We start from the raw sequence: 20,056 nt of genomic DNA on the forward strand, positions 1-20,056 counted from the left end.
CTCTCTGCAAACGATCTTATCCAACACTGCACTGAAACAACACACTCTAAGGGCTCAACCCTGGACCTTGTCATTTCTAAAGCAGGCTTGCTGACCATCGCTACCCCTATTCATGTAGACTGGTCTGACCACCTCCTCATCCCATTCTCTCTTCAGCTATCACACTCTATAACTCTCGGCCAGCCTAAGAGGGCTACTTCCTGGTTCCGTGACACTAAAAATATTGACCTCAGAACCCTCTGTGATTCTGCTTTGCTATCACTTCCATGGCTAGACCCGGACCTAGATGTTAACAAACTCACCTCCCAATGCCTCACAGTCCTTGCAGTCGAAATCAATAATGTCGCTCCTCTCCAAAGCAAAAAGAAAAGGCCCCCTCCCTCAGCACCTTGGTTCAATAAATCCCTCTATGAAGAAAGGAAGTACCTAAGAGTCCTTGAGAAACAATGGAGACAAGCGCCCTCCACCGAAAATCTGGCCACGCTTCGTTCAGCAAGATCCAAGTACCACAAGCACATCTTCCTTGGAAAAGCGTCGCACTTCAAATCCCTCCTTGACTCAGCCAAAAATAGACCCAAAAAAACTATTCGACCTCATCAAGAACCCAAACAGCTCTCCCCCAACCTCCAAATTGAAGGATTCCACAAAGAAAGCAGCGGAATTCGCTATATTCTTTGATGAAAAGATGAAATCACTTGTAGATCAGGTCATTCATCCTACCCCTACAGAGGAGCGCAAATCCTTAACCATTTGGCAAAACTTTGACCCCATCTCTGATGATGCCCTACTTAAATGCATCCTCGATACAAAGCCCTCTAACCATTCTCTTGACCCCATCCCTAGTGCCATTACCATTGACTTCTATACCCATTCTCTCTCCTATTGGACCACTCTGGTCAACCTCTCCCTCAGTCAAGGCTCCCTTCCTGTTTCCTTCAAAACTGGGCAGGTCACCCCTCTGCTTAAAAAACCCACCGCTGATGCGAACGACCCTAACAACTACCGTCCCATCACTAACCTACCCTTTCTTGCGAAAATCACAGAAAAATGTGTAGCGAAACAACTCTCTCGCCATATCAAGGACAATGATCTTCTGGACAACTTCCAGTCCGGCTTCATTCAAAACTGCAGCACTGAAACAGCCCTGCTGCTAGTGATTGATGACGCACTGCGGATACTCGATTCAGGGGAGTCTTGTCTTCTAATTCTTCTTGACCCTTCTGCAGCCTTTGACACTGTCAATCACAATACTCTCCTTAACACTCTGCAACAGAGAATGGGCATGGAGGGCACTGTGCTCAAATGGTTTGCCTCCTTCCTCTCTGATAGATCCCAAATGATCAAAATAGCGAACAGTCTTTCATCTCCTTTAGCGGTCGGTCAAGGTGTCCCTCAAGGCTCTATACTTGCACCCACACTGTTCAATCTCTACTTAGAACCATTGGGAAATCTCCTGAGTAAATCCGGGATCCACTATCATCTATATGCGGACGACACTCAAATCTACCTTAAGGTGGCCTCCACTCATGATCTCTCCCTCCTAAGCTCTACTCTCGACTCCATTCAAAACTGGATGTTAACTCATCAACTGGTCCTGAATCCCTCCAAAACTGAATTCCTCCTCCTCTCCTCCTCACTTTCTCCTCCCCCAGTGCAATCATGGATGGATCAGATTAATCTACTGAACAATAAACCCATCATTGTCGAGAGCGCAAAATCCCTTGGCGTCATACTCGACAAAAAACTCAATCTACTCTCCCACATCGATTCCATTGCAAAGTCTGCTCGATACCAACTGCGCCTTCTTTGGGGGATTCGTCGCTTCTTCCCGGAGCACGACCTTAAAACCCTGGTCCAATCGCTGGTTCTCTCCAGATTGGACTACTGCAATTCTCTTCTTACTGGCCTCCCCAAGTCCCACCTGTCCCCCCTGAAGTCTGTTCTCTATTCAACAGCTCGCTTCATACATGGGGCCAAAAGAAGCGACCACATCACACCCATTTTATCCACCCTCCGTTGGCTTCCCATAGAGGCAAGATCTATCTACAAGACTGCCTGTATCACCCACAAAGCCTTGCACTCATCCTCCCCTCGCTACCTGGCGGATAAACTGAAACTCTCTGGTGGCTCCAGACCATCACGGAATGCAGAAAATGTATTGCTTGAACCTCCCACTTTCAAGAAGGAAAGATCGATGGCCCAATCCTTTTCAGGCAACGCGGTGAGAATTTGGAACTCACTTCCGCCTCAGCTCCGGACCACCACCTCTTCCCAGGCCTTCAAAACTGACCTCAAATCTCTCCTCCTTCAAAGACACTTCCAAATTTAATTCACGCCCTATATTTTCTGAAGGAAGTCCTTCCATTATAGGAAATTCTGTTCTCCATGCCTATAGAAGTGCCTTCCCAGTGTGTTTTGTGTGTCTGCCATATATTGCAGTATTATACTTTTACTTGTATTTTGATCGCTTTTGTAACATGCACACATGTCACTTTCTCCTTTTGTAACGTATCGTATGCTACCTCTTGTATCTTGTTTGCTTTTGAGACATGCACTATGGCCACCACTGCCTCATGTAACGTAATAGTGTTCTGAGTGTCGGCCATTTATTGCAATTTTTTTTTAATTTTTTTTACTTTTTACCTCTAGGTGTACTTTGTATGCTCTTGTAACCTGCACACATCACTTTTTCCGTTTGTAACGTATCGTTTGCTACCTCTTGTATTTTGCTTGCCCTTGATACTTGCACAATTGTCACTATTGCCTCATGTAACGTACCGTTTGATTTTGTAACATGCTCACTTGTATTTTTGCTCCTTATGTATCATTACTGCTGCTATTGTGAAGCGCTCTGACACCTTCGGGTAAAGTCCGCGCTATATAAAAACGCATTAAATAAATAAATAAATAAAAACACGTGCACTCTCGTGGGAGTTTAGTAAGGGAGTCCTCCTTTAGCATTATTAGACTAACTTTTGCAGCGCGTCCACGTTGTTAGGAGGCTGTACTTGTTTGCGATTTGTTTTTTCATGCCGTCGGGCCTTTTTTCCCAACTGCCTCTGGTACACTAGGAGGATCGCGCGCAGTGAGTTACTGCCTCACTGCGAATGCTGTAGCTGCCTGTGCAGGATATTTTACCTGTCATACTCACATTGGTGCTTTTGTCACTGTTTACAATGGGGGACCAAGACGAGTCAGACGTGGCTGCGACTATGGGCTTCTCTGGATTCGGTTTGTTGCACTTCCTTCCCTGCTTTTTGCTCACCAAGCTGCTGCTGCTCCTTCAGGTGTCCAGAGCAGCACTGTAAAGTTATGATAGGTTCGAAGCTATTGAGCTGTTTCGTTTTAGAGCTGTTCAGCCAGTCCCTGGTATTTAGCTTGCTTCATTTTAGGTGATGCTGCTTGGATTTCTGCATTTGACATTGTAAGCTTGGGAGTGCAAACAGGGTTCGAAGTTTATTTATGTATTTTTGTGATTGTATATAGCTCAGACTTGGCACGGGGATATCAGAGCGCTTTACTAGACATCCGTTTCCAATCACTATGAGAATACAGTAGAGATGCAACCTAGGAGGAAGGAAAATCCGGAAATCAGGAGTAAGTGGAGCTAAGCTGTACATACGTGTAGCTCCCAGACAATCGGTGCATAGGTTACTTTGAGATGCAGCATCAGACAAGTTAAAGCATACGAAGGAGCGAGTGAAAGGAAGAACAATTATTAAACCCATATGTGTTTCAAAGAGAAGAGCTTGAAGATCTTTTTTGAAGGTAGCATGGCATGTGGTCAAGAGGAGGGTCGAAGGGAGGGAGTTCCAAATTCATTTGATGCTTCTGGAGAATGGTTGGTTCATGAGTTGCTCTTGAAGGTGGGAAGCTTAATGAGAAGGAAGTGAGCATTTCTTGACCCCCATTTGGTGCTCAAGATGTCCAGATTTTCTGATAGTACGTGGGCGAAGATGAGTGCAGTGTTTTGTGAAAGGTGCAGGTTTTTGAAATTAGAAACTCGTCTCTATAGGGTGTCACTGTAGGGTTAGGAGGATAGGAGATATGGTTAAATTAGGATGCAACATGTAGAACTGCTCTGAGGAGATTTAGGTTAACTTTGGGGATGCCTGAGAGGGGTGAGATCCCGTAGTAAAGTCTGAAAAGATTCAACACCTGTACTTAGATTTTAGGTCATGTTGTGGGAGGAGTTCTCTGATTCCCCCATAGCAGCCGTAGCTGGAACTAGGCATTCTTGGCCATGGCAGCGATATGACTGGAGGTTGAGTTGGCTGTTGAGGGTGAATTCCAGTGACTTGTCATTCGAAATAATGGAGAGAGCACCCTCCAAGGCAGGGAGGAAATCCATCCAGTTTTGAATGGGAGGATTAGCTTTTTTCGGAGATATAAGAAGAAATACTGTTTTCACAGGGTTTAGTTTGAGGTGGTGATTTGAGATAAATAATTGAATTCTGGTCAAGGTGTTGAATAGGAGGGTGATATAAGCTGGCGATGTGATCTTCAAGTAGATTTTGGTATTGTCAGCATACAAGTGGAAGAGGAAGCAAGCCAGAGTTCCTAAGTCTCAAACAGAGGGGCACTAGGTAGAGATTGAAAAGGGTAGAGGAGAGGATCAAATCTTGGGATACACCTTGCTGCAGGCTAACTGGTTTTGGAACAGTTACCGATTGTCACTATTTGAGAGCGATTTTTTTAGGTGAACCAGTTAAGGGCTACACCTTACAATCCCATTCGATTTTCATTCGATATTTATCATAGGCTGGTGGTAGACTATGTCAAATGCAGAGAGGTCGAGGAGAACAAGAAGACGTGAGTTTCCTGATTCGAGGATGCAAAGGGTGTCATCCATAATCTGCAGAATTACAGTCTCTGGGTTGTGGTCCCTACGGAAACATGATTGTGGGATGTTAATGAGATTGTTTGCGTGGATATGAGACAACAATTTAGAGGCTTTGAAGCTCTTGATTACCTTACTTAGGAAGGGTAGGGTGGAGACACAGGGAAATTGTTTATGTTATCAGGATCTGATTATTTTTTTGTAAGAAGTGGAGAGATTTGGCCCACTTGTAGACAGTTTGAGAACAGACCCTGTGCGAGGGAGAAGTTGGTCCACACAGAGAGTAGCTGTTTGGTAAGGATGGCGTTAAGAAGTTTGAAGATTTCACCTTGGAGATAGTCAACAGTAGATCTGTCTCTGAGATTGGGGATAACCAGGACCATGGCTGCAGAGCCTTGAAGGGTAGATTCTCCTCAGCTTTATTGTCAACAGTGTCCATAGGGGAGAGGTTAATTATCTGTCACTTTCTTGTCAAAGAACTCCTCAAAGTTGTTGCCTAAGTCCTCGAAGGACTTGGGTGAGGTATTGGGAGGAGGGTTGTTAGTCTGTTTGAATACACCAAATAAGAAGTTTTGGTTTGTTCTTGGCAGTGACCAGGAGGGATCAGGGATGTGATGAATTGTCTCTAAATATGCGGTCTTTGTAGTTTTTCCTTGCAGATCTTAGCTTAGCCAAAGTGGGGAAGGTGTTTGTCTCCATTCCGTCTCAAGCTTTCTGAGATGCTACTTTCTTCATAGAGGTTTTTTGAGTACTAAGGTAGCGAAGGTTGAGTCTGCTCCATTTGCTCTTCAGGGATGTGGATTGCCCAATCCTAATCTGTCTGTGGCCCTGGGGATGTTGAGATGAGATATTGTGGTGGTGAGGTTTAGGAGGGCAAAGTTAGTATGGGCGTTGATGTTGAGGTTACTTGTGTCCCCGAGCCATATTTCTCTTTCTTTGTCTGACTGGAAGTTTTAGTGTAGGTAAATGATACTGTAAAAGGGACTTGCAGGTGGTCAGACCAGTCTACTGGGATGTGGTCATTGGTCATTAGATGGGGCACATTCTAGAAATTATCAGATCCAGAGTGGAGTCCTTGCAATGTGTGGGTTTCTGGCAGTGTTGTCGGAAGTCATGGTTGTTGAGAAAGGAGCAGAGGGTGTCCATAAGTTTGATGCTCTCAGTGCCCAGTAAAGATTGAAGTCACCATGAAAGATAACGTTGTCTAAGACGATTAATTGGAATGTGACAAATGTCATGCTTTCTTCTATTAAACTGTTGGTTTGTCTTGGGGGACAATAAATCACTTTCACCCTGAAGTTGGGAGCAGCGTGTAAGCAGATCGCCAGTGACATGCACTGGAAGGATTGGAAGCTGTTGAGGAGGAGGAGCCTGCAGCTTAGCACGTTTTTCTGAATGACCACGAGACCCCTGGCTGTCTTCTTGTTTGCAGTGCAAAATGGAGTAGAGATAGAGTAGCAGAAGGGGCAGAACATTGCTTGACATGCCGTTGAGCCAGGTTTCAGTGAAAACAATGACATGAAGTTTGAAGTTCTTGATTCTTTTCTGAGATCATATGGCAGTGTTTGACTGCAGATCGGCAATTATGCAGCATGCAACTAAGGGAAGATGTGGTGAACAGGGTTTGGAATGTAATAAAATATCTTCTTATCTATGGGGCAGGTTGCTTCATAAATCTACTTGTCCTGTAACAAAATACACTTGTCCCTTTTGTGCTATGTAATGCGGCGACACATTATGGCAGCAATCTCATTATATAAGAGCTCTGATATAGCCTCTCTGATTATGCCAGGGCTCATAACATAGTAGGGTTTGAATACTAACAGTTCCATTATTTTGCCAGGTATCTGCAGACCTACATACTGGGGCTGAAGTAGTGGCAAGCAATAGTTCCAGGGTTGGAATTCCCTTTTGAGTATGTGCAAACCTACTAACTTGCATGTTTTAATGCTTTTCGCCAAATCCTCTGTAATCTTTTCCCATCCTGAGAAGGTTGGAAATTTATTTGTGACAATGGCAGATGTAAAACTTCTTCCAGGGCTGGGGAATAAAGTGTTTGGAGGGAAAATGAATCAGATTTTCGCATGAGCAGATCTATCCATGCATATTTGCTCATTCTAAAATGCACAAATATTTTCTAGGAGTACTATTTCTTGGCCTACTTCTGTAAATACTTGTGAATTCACGAAAGCTGTAAATCTGCACTTCATGCAAGGACATGTACCATGGGTGCACTTTTGAGACTTTCTTTAATAATTGGGACCCAAATTAGGTCGGGCGTTAACCATGACCTTTTGTTCTCTCTCTGTCTATTGGCTGACTTCACTGTGAGTGACAGTATCCTGGTCTTTCACAAGTAAAAATAACAGCACACAAAGTAGTTTTGTTCAGTGCCAGGAACTACTACGGCAATGTGAACTTTTTGAGAGCAAAAACTATTTTTGATGTTGCCAATGTTTGGTACAATGGTGAGGGCCCCGTAGCTCCCACACTAATAAGGTTTTATAAAAACCATGCGAAAACAAGGCAAGCGTTGACAAAACCAACAAGCATTTGCAATGCAATAGGTCTTGCATTCATTCAAATTTAAGCTATTGGCATTGTAAATAACAATGCCTTTTATGTTTTAAAAACGGAAACAAAAATAAAAGGCATTGTCATTTACAATGTCAATAGCTCAAACTCACGTATATGCGATACCTATTGCATTGTAAATGCTTGTTTTTATTATTATTATTAAACTTGAGCCCTGGCCTTATCGGCAAAAAATAAACCGCGGAATTCAAGCACTGCCCGTGTCCCTGCATGTTTACTACCAAACTCTTTTTAAAATTCGCTGGAGAAATTGCGACCTGTGCAATCATAAGAATGAGTAGTTCTGCTCAAGCGGAAAAATTCCGGATAATGTCAGAACTTGAACTCCTACATCCCAGTGTGTCCGGCAGCAGAGTGAAAAAAGCTTGCCGTTGCTTTGTCTGCACACCCGACAACATAATTTCTGTGGAGCCGAGCTGAGGCTGGTCATCTAAAATTTTATAAACTTATGGCAAGTTGCTATCCTTCAAACATTGTAATACATAGTGACATTAACAGGCGACAAAGTAAGTTTTAAGCCACCTCAGCATTTTCGCCATCTTTAATGATCTGTGTCACGTTTAAAAACATGTCAGAGAAACTTACTCATCGCAGCGCCAGTAGGAAACTATTTACGAAAATGTCAAAGTACTGCTGAAAAAGATGTTAACATGATTACATCAGCAGATAACCGAGGCAAGAACCCCTCTCCCGCCTTCTCCCAGAGGCATAAGATCTGCTTCTGTTTTTTGTATTATTTAAATGACTCCTTCCCATCCCCAGTGCTAATTGTTGTGGATTGTTTTTAATAAGCAGAGCACAGACTCAATGGGGTCAAAATCCAACGCATTACGAAGAACATAGCTTCCTTTGCCGTAATAATTGGAACTCGTGATTGCTCAGTGTAATGCAGGGCTGCACTCACTCCAAAGACAGCCTTTTTAAGTTGGGCCTTGGGCGAAGAGGTTTCTCCGGATTTCACCTGACAATTGCAGACAGCAATACAGTCAAATAATTTTTTATAAAGGCTGGCGATGGCAAGTTCTTTTTGCCTGCCAACAGACTGTTTATTTTCAATTCAACGAGTCAATACTTGAGCATGTCTCAAAATATTTGATGTTTTGCCTCCTTTGGCTTACGGCCAATGCCCGCGTATGTCACAAGAATAATCGATGAAACGAGGTTGACTTGTATGCATCCATATTACTAGGAGACGGGTGAGACCAATGAGGAAACATATCTGCTCGAATAACTTTATTGTTAGCAGGCCTGGTCTACGGGTTACAAACCGTAATGAGCGCATTCTTAAGAACAGGTCCCGCTGTACGACTGGACTTGGAGCTCCTTGCAAAGCTATAGTTCTGAGAGAGTTCCATCTCATAGGGAGTGCTGACTGTGACAGTCAAAATACACAGCCGCTTCCACAGAAGCCGTCAGCCCCCGGTATGCGTGTCTGGAAGAGACTGCGCGAGCGAAATCTCCAGTCCGGGTGGGTGGGACCTAATGCCGACAGGGCGGACACCAATCCCACTTTCAGAGAAGCCGGACAGAAAAGCGACGACAATAGATCTCGCCAAGGCGAAGCAGCGCATGCGCGCTGCAACGCAGGCGTGACCTAAAGAGCTGACCACCAATTTCAGTCCTATTGGCTTTGCCAATGCTTGTGTATTTTTATGTTTCCCATGCTGCAAAGAAATGGTACCTAAAACTTTACTGTAGTTAGCAAAATGTTTATTTTCCTACTTGCGATTTTCGTGAGCACTTTATTTTGAAGCAAAGAAGCATCAATCTTGCTTTCAAGCTTTTGCAAATATTTACATCTGATCAGAGAGCATTCTGGGAGAATTATGTATAGCGAAAAACTACGTGGGTCAGACAAGTCAGTCCCTTGGATGCGTGCACTTTTAACTTGAAACAAAGAGTTTCCTAACTTAATTTTGTATATTTTTTCTCAAACAATATGCAAACTCCATAAATGATTATTCCTTGAATTTTATTCATTCATTTTTTTGAATCTTCAATAAACGATTTCATTAGTTCATCAATTTCTCATCACTTCATCCAAAACTTCGTTTACAACACACCCAATGCATTTCGGGTCATTGGTCGACACTTCATCAGGGGTTTTCAGAACGTTCTGGGGAAGCTCCGTAAACAGACGACACGTTAAGTTTCGCTTCGTATATTATGCATAGCCTCGTATTGCTAAACTTCGAAAACGCGTGTACACATTTTTATACTGTAACCACTGTTAGTAGTGCAGTCCGAGCTTACAACATTTACTTACAGTGCTCACCCTAATAATAAAGGCTTTGCATTAATGAACCACAAATACAAGTTTGAACAGCATTAACACATGGACACAAAAATGACCTTAACATGGACACAAAAATTACCTTAACTGCAGACAATGCCCTTCCCTGATCCATAATGTAGTACTGTAAACTGTCAGCCAAAGATTTTGTGCTGTAGGGGGTTGGGCCTACTTGTCCCAAGGACAAAATACACATGCAAACTTGTTGCCCTTGACCCTAAACAATATGTCCTGGGCATCCGGAATTCCACAACCCTTGATACCAGGTGGTTCAGATTATTTTATGGAGGGGCAACAGATGAGGTCAGATGTGGATTATTGTGTTTTAGAAGTTGGGGGATCTATTGAGAGTGAGGTTCCATTTTAAAAATAATTACAGAAACAATTCCTCCTCCTTTTTGTTAGAATAAATCCTACAGTTTCTGAATGGTCAATACCAACCTCGAAGTGCCTCTGACTAAAAGGCAAGGTAAGGGTTCTCTGACATAGGAACTGGGGAACTAGGTTTGAGTCCAAGCGTGGGCTCAACACCCTGTGATTCTGGGCAAATCACTTCATACCCCTGTGCCCAAAAATGAATCTGACCTTGTGTAATGTAACTGGTGCTTATGTAAAGTGCTGCAATGCCTTTGGGCCGTGCATGTGCTATATAAAACTGCAAAAAATAATTTTAAAAAAGAGGGGAAAATCAACAAGCCTTCTGTATAGGTTATGTGTTAACTAAAATAAATTTAAATCTGTGCTACTGGTTAATTAGCAAATCTAAAGGCAGCTTGGGTTCTTATATGGCTTCAATTGACGGAGTTATTTGAGGCTTCATGATCAGAAAGATGCATTATTTTTATGAGGTAATTTAATGGTATTATCAACTAATATCTAATGGAATCTTACAAAATAAAACTGCGCTGAGTGCAAACCATTTTTATATTCCTAAAAATATATATGTTTTGAAAGCACTTATTTCAAACATTACATTTCGATGCATGTTTTGCAGCAACCTATCTTCTAGTGCATGCAATACAATTTGAAAATAATGACTTAGGTACTCACAGTGCTTTAATTTACAGGATAAGCCATTGTAGTACTTTAAATGCACATGCATACTACAACAGTTAGGATTAAGTTCTATGACTGTCTGGTGTTACACCCAGAGACATATACTGTGATAGCATTCAATAATTTAGCTTTCATAACGTTTCATAAAAGGTTTGTGTGCTATATGTTATATGTATTTACTCAAAAGAGAAAGGCCAGCAAAATAGTTGCAGAATATCATGACTCTTCCACCACCCTCCCTGACACCACTCTTGTTTCACTCTTGATGCAATTCCCATACTTTTTTCTCATGCACTTAAACTGCTGAGTGCAAGCACCATAACACTACAATGTAAACGCATGCCAAGTAACGTGGCCTATTCTGAATAGGCCACGTTACATCGCATGCTTTTACAATCCATGCCATTACAACAACCGTGTTGTTACATCGCATACCATTACAACGCGAGTCATTACAACGACTTGCTGTACGGGGGCTCTGGATTTTAGAATAGTATAAGTTACTATTCCAACTCCAGTCTGTGCAACAGTAGGGAAGGTGTTAGATTTTAAATCCACAGACTGGCGCAGAATTTATGGGTTTCAATATGCTGTCAGCTTTGAACAGCACTGCAGGTTCCTTTATAGTATTTCTTATAAGCATAGTTAACTAAGCTGGATACCACACTGGCTCGTCCATTCTGAGACTTGTATTTTTAAAGTTTATGGTCCAGGGAAGGTATAAGTTAGAGGGAGAGATGGTGGGCAGATCTGAGATGATGGACTTTTTACTGTTATCCTTTAGTTGATTGTCACTGTGAGATGTCAAGAAGTGGTCATAGCGTATAGCTAGTTGGGATCTGCAGTGGTAGACCGAATGAGCCCTTTGTTGGCCAATTAAATGTGACTGAAGCGTTCTGTAATTCCATGTCTGTTCAGTTAGTCATGGGTGATTTATTGCTGTGGCCTTGTTTAGTACTAGGTGATGGGCATGGCCTGTAGGGGTTCTTTCTTATGTGAGTCTAAGAAGGTCCAGTATGCAGCCTTATAATCAGCTGCCTGGCATCCGAGTGTTATGATGTTAGTGAGGGCCAGGAGTGTTATGTTGTAGTTGACATTACTGTATAATTGCCAGGCTAAACATTACCTGGACACAGAAAGTAGTGTGCTGGTGCAGCTGTTTCATATCTGTGGACTGAAGACTGTAGATTGTGCTTAAAGGAACCATTATTATTCCGAATTCTATCCCAGGTGGAGAAACATTAGAGCCCAAGGGGGCATAAATGTTGATCGCATGAGCCCCATCATCACCCATTTGAAAGGGGATTGCAGCAATACTGCTTTGGCTAGGCACCATTAGTCTATAATCTGAATGATAACCCACACAGCCATTTTTTACCTGAGTGACACCTGGAATCCAGATAAGCCTTAATGATTTGAATCAGGGGTGTGGAATTTAATAAAATATCTACTTGTCCATGGGGCAGGTTGCTTCGTAAATCTACTTGTCCTGCAACAAAATCCCCTTGTCCCTTTTGTACCATGTAATGCGGCGACAAATTATGGTAGCAATCTCATTATATATATATATATATAAGCGCTCTGAAATATCCTCTCTGATCACGCCAGGGCTCCTTCCATAGTAGGGTTTGAATACTAGCAATTCCCTTATGTTGCCACGTTTCCGCAGACCTACATACTGGGGCTGAAGATAGTGGTAGGCAACAGTTCCAGGGTTGGATTACCCATTTGAGTCTGTGCAAACCTAACTTGAATGTTTTAAGGGTTTTCACTAACTCTTCTCTAATCCTTTTCACATACTGAGAAAGGTTGGACATTTACTCCTGACAATGTCAAACATAAAACTTCTTCCAGGGTTGGGATACTATTTCTTGGCCTACTTGTGTAAAGTCTAGTGAATTCACAAAAGTAGTATATCTGTACTTAATACAAGGACATAGGTGCACTTTTGAGACTTTATTTAATAATTGGTCCCCTAATCAGGTCTGGCGTTAACCACGACCTTATGTGTTTATTAATATTCTGTCTCTCTCTCTCTCTCTATCAACTAGCTTCACTGTGAGTGACAGCATTCTGTTCTTTCACAAGGAGCACATCAACAGTCATTTTGTTCAGTGCCAGAAACTACTGTGGCAATGTGTGCTTTTGAGAACAAAAGAATTTCTGTTTTTGCCAATGTTTGTTATAATGGTGAGGGCCCCCCAACTCCCACACCAATAAGGTTTTACAAAAACCATGCCAAAACAAGTCACGCATTAACAAAACCAAAAGGCTGAACAACAATTTCAGACCTACTGGCTTTACCAATGCTTGTTTATTTGTGTTTCTCATAATCTTATTAAAACGGGTTACACTGATTTTCCATTATATATATTTTGGGGAAATACTAGCATACATCAACACATTTTACTAAACTGTGTTGCAAAGAAATGGTACCAAAAATGTTACAGTAGTTTAGCGAAAATGTTTTTTCCATTTTTAGTGAACATTTTATTTTGAAAGCAAAGAATTAACAATCGTGCTTTCAAGCTTCTGCAAATATTTGCATCTAATCGAAGAGCATTCTGGGAGTAGTATACTTAGCCTCATATTGCTAAACATTAAAAACGTGTGTAAACGTTTTTATCCTAGAACATCCGTTAGTAGTGCAGTTCGAGCTTACAACATTTACTTAAAGCACTCGCCCTAATAATAAAGGCTTTGCATTAATGAACCATAAATACAAGTTTGAACAGCATTAACACATGGACGTAAATATTACCTTTAACGACAGTCAATGCTTTTCCCTGATCTATAATATGGTACTGTAAACTGGCAGCCAAAGGGTTTGTGCTGTAGGGGGTTGGGCCTTCTTGTCCCAAGGACAAAATACACATGAAAACTTGTTGCCCTTGACCCCAAACAATATGTCCCGGTCGTCGGGCTATAGGAATTCCACATCCCTGTTTGAATAACCTGAACCACCTGAAAGCCAGCAGAATACTCTCCGAGTCTGAGCCGTTTAACATGAAATTAAACTTTATACATGAAACTTTAAACCTGTAATCCAAATTCTGAAACCTAAGTCGAATCAAGACCACCTTCCATGTTGAAATCATAAGGAAAAGATACCATTAATAACAAAGAGTTAAAAGGAGGCCAAAAAAGAACCAACTAAGTACCACATATCCCAGGGTCTATAATCAAACGGAAATCAGATGCCAACATGGATCTAATTTTAAAGAGAGTTCCACAGTGCATGGTATAGCCCGGTGAACTGGGATAAACATAGATGTGCTACAATGCGAAATGCAGGAACTACAGAAAGACGTCAGTGATCTAACCAAAAATGATTCACATAAGCTGAGTCAGCAAGAAGTAGAGTTGAAGATGAGGAAAGTGATCTAGAGAAAAAGTCCAACATGATAGCCAATTAACTATACAACCTAAAAAGATAAGTCAAAGAACTTACACAGGAATCTAAGAGGAAACATGAGCATTTTTGGACTCCCTAATGCATCACAGAAGGAGGTGAAAATAGAACTGTAATTCTAGAAACCTGGATCCTAAAAGTTTTGGGAATTTGCTTCAGTAAAGAATTTGATATAGAAAGGGTACACAGGATACAAACAGACTTATTGAACTCCTCCAAAGGGGTGGGGATTTTTTGTAAAATACCATTGTCCAAATCGGTTACAAAGGACTGGCATATGTGCACTTGTCGAATTCAGGATCTCTGATAAACATACCTCTTCAGCCTGTTTGCTCCATAGTAGTGAGCAGCAATGCAAACTCTCTTACAGCAACTGATTAACTTCCACTGTTCTTGCCACAAGCACTAAACTGGTTTCATTTCCTCTCATTTTTCTTTTATAGGCTCCATACCCCTTCCGCTGATTCGTCTGTATGTCTTTTATTGTCTTAGAATAGGCTTCATCCCCAGCCCTCTTGCCACAGGTTCCATACTCTCTCACAACACAGGTTCCATATCCTTTTTCCACTATATATACCATTGTTGTACTATCTCCTCCCCTCACCATCTGTTCCATATCCTTTCTCTACTCTTCCTCTCCATTCCGTTTCCGCTCAATTATTTTGGGCTCCAAAACCCTCCCTTCCACTATTGTCATCTCCCTTGCCCTCCACAATTTCACTACAACCAGCCTGTAGTTGATTTGTACATAGCTACATAGCTGACAGAAAGGCTGCCAGCACCCCCTCTTCCTTTCCTTGTCTCCCTTTGCTTCCTGCCCTCCAGCTCTAGCAGTCATGCAAACTGCTCTCCCAGATGGAGTGAGGAAACAAAAATGTGAATGGTGAATTGTGTTAATTGATCTTAGGCACTGGTAATTACTTAGGACCGTATGTCAGTACATTATGTTTTACCTCGTCATGCCACTTTAGACAGACCATCCATGGAATAGGGCTGCTGGAAGACAAGGAAGGCCTAGAAGGATGGTGCAAAGAGGCAGGATTGAAAAGGGAAGTGCCCGAATAGGCAAGAAAGCTCTTGTTGAGGCTAGCAGCTGACATACGGTGCAATGTAACAATCTAATCCCAGCAAGGTAGACTCCACGTCCCGTTTTTCCATTGTCTGCAAATGGAGTACATGCAAATTGATCAACAGTTAATTATAGTCCATACAAACCTCGGGATTGTTATAAAACGCTATACTAACAGAACGTAAGCGAGGGAAGGATTGAGAAAAGGGGGATCCGACATAGGACAAGGGGGCACAGTTGGGCATGCAACGGGAAGTGCAGTGTCAAGGACTGGGGCAAAAGTAACAGTTTGCGGAGGAAACAAAGCTGTCAAGATAAAAATCATGCAGATGGTGGAGAGCAGGGATTAGGACCAGCACAGGAGGTGAGGAAATCTCAAGAGAGAGTGAGTGCAGGTGACGAGTCTTGGCCACAAAAGAAGTAACCATATTCATTGATTATGGCGCATGAATGTAGAATAGAAGAGGCAGACATAGCCAGCTAGTAAGATGGCTCAGTGGGCTAAGGCTTTCTGCTGACGTGGTGTGATCTGCTGGTCATAATAAAATCCAAGCACAGCAGACTTCACATTCCTTCCTTCTGGGACCTGTACCTGGAGTACCATTACATTGATAGACAGTAGCATGTTAATTGTATTTCTTACAAACAGCTGAGGTTCTATATGGAGCACGGAGTTTGTGGACTAAGAAAGCGAATATTGAGGTGAGGGCCATGGAACTGCGCTACAAATGATATGGGAACCTCCTTTACAGGACAATTTAGTGTCAAGTGCATTTGCAGAAACACCACAATTAATTTAGGAAACAAAGCTGGCAAGAGAAATAAAACAAGCATTTGCAATGCAATAGGCCGTGCATTTGCAAGGGTTTCAACTATTGGCATTGTAAATTGCAATGCCTTTTTTATGTGTTGATTTTTTAAACCGATAAATTAAAGGCAATGGTATGTAAAATGCCAGTAGCTTAAACTCTTGCGAATGTGAGACCTTTTGCATTGCACATGCTGGATCTGTGCCCCCCATGCAGCCTGCAGGCTGCAATGTTGTCACGACTATGGAACCAGGGAACGTTAGGAAAAAATAAAATTATAGTTATGCATTAAAAAAAAATTCAGTGTAATTATGAGTGACATTTCAATGACTATGAGTGACAATTTCTCCCGATCAAAATGAAGGCGAGGGAAACGCATAAACATCAGAAATTGCACCCATTTGAGCAACAAGAAACTCTAAGATCTTGAAACTGCTCCAGGGCACTAGAAATGAAAGGGCACTAACCTAGAATCCAGTAACTCTCAGGGATCCTCAAACGGTTTTCCAATTTTCATAGTAGTGACGTTCTGCGCAGCAGGGATATTAACCCTCTGCGATAAAACATGCAGAGTGAACTGCCAGTAGACAAATCTCTGACTTTTGAACAAGAACAATTAATTATAGCAGCCTTAGTTTTTGACTTAACTTGGTCTCTGAGTCACAACAATTCTGCTGCTGCTGATGTGTTGTTACTGAAGTGTCTCTGTGAGTCACTGTCATACTCACTTGCTGCAGACAGAGCTGCTGTAGTGAAGTTGAGATTTAAGTCTGTATCACATGAGGGACGGTGAGAAGAGCTGCTTATAGGAGGAGTCAAGTCAGGGATGGCACTGCCGTTTTGAGAGCTGTGCTGTGTGCCGCTAAAAGACACTGACCGTGCCTGCTTGCGGACTCACCATGACAGGACAGAACCCCACGGCAGGGCAGCAGCACTTGTCGAGGTCAGATAAGCGTTGTCCTAATTTAACTTTGATGCGTGACAACAGTAACAATTGCTGGGGGGCTGGGCACGCAGGAAATTTAAATCATCTTGCTACATCCTTGCCTGTATGGGCCTTGTCCATTCTCCCTGGTATCATTGATTAATTGTTGACACTCGGTATGTCCAGATGACCGACTTGAGAGGCATCAGCGACCCCATTCTGGCGCCGGAGAATATAGAAAAAATTGCACACAGAGCTACCCAATAAAATTAACGTTATGAATAGATAAATCAAGAAGAACTGCATGTCGGCCATGAATAATACACACAGACCAGTGAGCGGCCGACGACTCTTGCAGAATGGCACGGTGAGGCACCAAACTGGCAGCACATACAGCAGCGTGCAAAGAAACAACTGATGCTCGCTGCCTCACTCAAACAGTGACTACTTCTGTATGCAAATCACATGGACCCTACTGTGTGATCATCGCTGTGTGATTATTGTTGGGGACGTCACGGGATGCCAATGAGGCAGGCCTAGGCTGAATCTTACAGCAGCAGTTGTGATTAGATAATGCAGCCACAGTCGCGACCCGGGGGCGACCTGTGAGAGCCTCAGGGCTCAAAGGAAACCGGTCACTGACTGGGGATGGCACCAGTTTAAGTTGCCACAAGTCAGCAACACTCACGTGCCAACCCCAGATAACTTCGCTTTCTCGTCTCCGTGGACTTTTGCAGGCCGGCTAGATAAGTCAGGCCCAAAGTTCACAAAGCCAGGCCAGCGCGGTCTCAGCTGCTGCTAATGCAGTCAGTTGAGCAAATTAACACCGCTGCAAGAAGAGCCCCAGAGCTAGCCTGGCTGCCGCCGGTCTGCTGCTGCGCCCGTGCACCGTCCCTGCCCCGCAGCTACCCCTAACAGCCCACTTTGCCGCTGCTCGGGCCTGCTGCTGCCCTCCATGATTTCACCCGATGTCAGCGGCATCCCTCCCAGCAACATTGTAAACAACAATGATCACATGGTTGCTGGGAGGGCATCATGGCTCGCTAGGGGACCTGTTGCCAATGTTTTTTATTCTGGCTGAACAGGCAGCGTTCCAGGCTGGTTATGTTTTTATCGCTCGGGGGCTTCAGGTCAGGTGGTGCGTTTACCGGCAAAACCCAAAGCCGGTTGCGTTAAATATCCAAAAACCAAAGGTAACGCACTCTCAGAGGTCAACTCTTTTATTTTCTTCAAAAACCCCTACGTGTTTCGACACCAAATGTGTCTTGCTTACACGATATTTTTTTTACTTTACAAAAACGTGCATATATACATTGTAAACATAGAAGAAGCACTTTGGTTTAACCATTCCCCTACAGTCAATGTCTACATGGCAGCCATTTTGGAACGGATACAGAGATATACAATTCAAAGGTTGTGATACATTAATGATCTCAATAGCCACATCAATATTCAGCTTGTGCTCCTTAATTTTCATTACAAAAGTATAAATCATGGCGCTGCAAATAATTCCGCATATAATTTGCCAGCTTATCCAACTGGATAAGCAGACTAAATCTGATTACTCATAGGCACATGCCTAGATATAGCCGAAACCAGATATTGTTCTATGTGCCTCAACCTTATATGAAGGCACTAGAAAACACGTATTTAAATGCAGATATGTGCTCAACAATTGCGCTTCAGCAATTGCTTAGCTAATTGCAAACATAAATTTACAAGCGGACTAGTGCCTTTTTGTCTCTCTTGCCATGTAAATGTACGAGAATATCTATATATGTCAAGTTTTTGTTTATGAAATTCCAAGTGTACTTCTATAAAAAGTGACAACACAAGAAGAAGATTTTACTAAAACAGATTCTCAATCCAGTGATTGTGTATTTTTTTCTCTCTATAAAGTTTTTTTTTATATATTAAGAAAGTGAAAAGAAAAGGTGCAGTTCTTATCTTATTGAAAGTGCAGCTGGCAATCCTGGTGAAGAAAAGGGTAGGGAACCCGTGCAGTGTCTTGGAAAGTGATGGGTCCCTTACTTTCCTCCTAGACAATAAGAAAAGAAAGCAATTAAAATCAACAGACAACTCAAACAGTAATCAACACTACAATATTGTTGATAAATACCGAGAAGTCTACATTATCATGCAAAACAACATGATGGAGAAAAAACATATTTTCGAGAAACAGCACTTAATCATCGTGTAAATGAGTTGCTAGTTCTTTATCGAGGTTGTGTCCCCCCGGAAATCTAGTTTCCAACTCTATTATCCATTTGGATTCTCTTTTTCTTGGGGTTAATTCCCGATTGCCTCCTCTCTTACCCAGATTAATATACTCAATGGCAAAAAATCTTAGGAGGGAGTTGTTGGACTGATGTTTCTCCTGAAAGTGTCATGCGATGGGATAATGCAAATCTACATTCGTAATGGCTCTCAAATGTTCTTGAATACGTTTCTTGACCATACAAGTTGTGCTCCCTACATACCTGAGTTTACATTGACATTCAAGTACATAGATCACAAAGTTAGTATTACATGTTAGGAACTGTGTTATGGTCTTATTCTGTCTTGACCCCACAACCTCAAATTCCTTAACCATGTGACTAGATTTGCATGCTCTGCAATGTCCGCAAGGATAGAAACCTTTAAGATTATGTAGGTTTCTATTAGGGATTTCAGTGATATCACCCTTGACCAAAATGTCTTTCAGATTTCTGCCTTTCCTGTATGTAATCAACGGTCTATCACTTATGCTGCCACCTATGATAGAATCCGATTTCAAGATTTTCCAATTATCAGCCAAGATCTTGTGAACCTGCTTAGACCTATGATTGAATGTCGTTATTACTCTGGTCTGTGTTTCATCAATGTTGTCCTTTTCCGTGTAGTCCAGAGCCTTGGACCTGCTAATATCCTTGATTTTATCTATGGCTTTCCTGAGTACCCATTCCGGGTAACTAGGCTCCCTGAATCTAATTAGCATGGTTTTTTGCTCTTGCATATAGGACTCCTCTGTGCTGCAGTTCCTTCGTGCCCTCAGTAACTCCCCAAATGGAATACTCC

The 20,056-nt window shown here is 42.4% G+C and overlaps 1 protein-coding gene across 1 annotated transcript in view; it reads left to right on the forward strand.

Moving 5' to 3' along the window:
- Window positions 1-3,034: 3,034 nt before the first annotated feature.
- WDR70 (WD repeat domain 70) overlaps window positions 3,035-20,056 on the forward strand; it is a 1,822,964-nt gene continuing 1,805,942 nt past the window's right edge. Inside the window, exon 1 of the mRNA XM_085631103.1 lies at window positions 3,035-3,231. Within this exon, the coding sequence (XP_085487229.1) occupies window positions 3,177-3,231 (55 nt within the window). The 5' untranslated portion in view covers window positions 3,035-3,176. The remainder of the gene's footprint in view (window positions 3,232-20,056) is intronic.

This window comes from Triturus cristatus, chromosome 2_1, assembly GCF_964204655.1.
Source record: "Triturus cristatus chromosome 2_1, aTriCri1.1, whole genome shotgun sequence".
In the NCBI taxonomy this organism is placed as follows: Eukaryota; Metazoa; Chordata; class Amphibia; order Caudata; family Salamandridae; genus Triturus; species Triturus cristatus.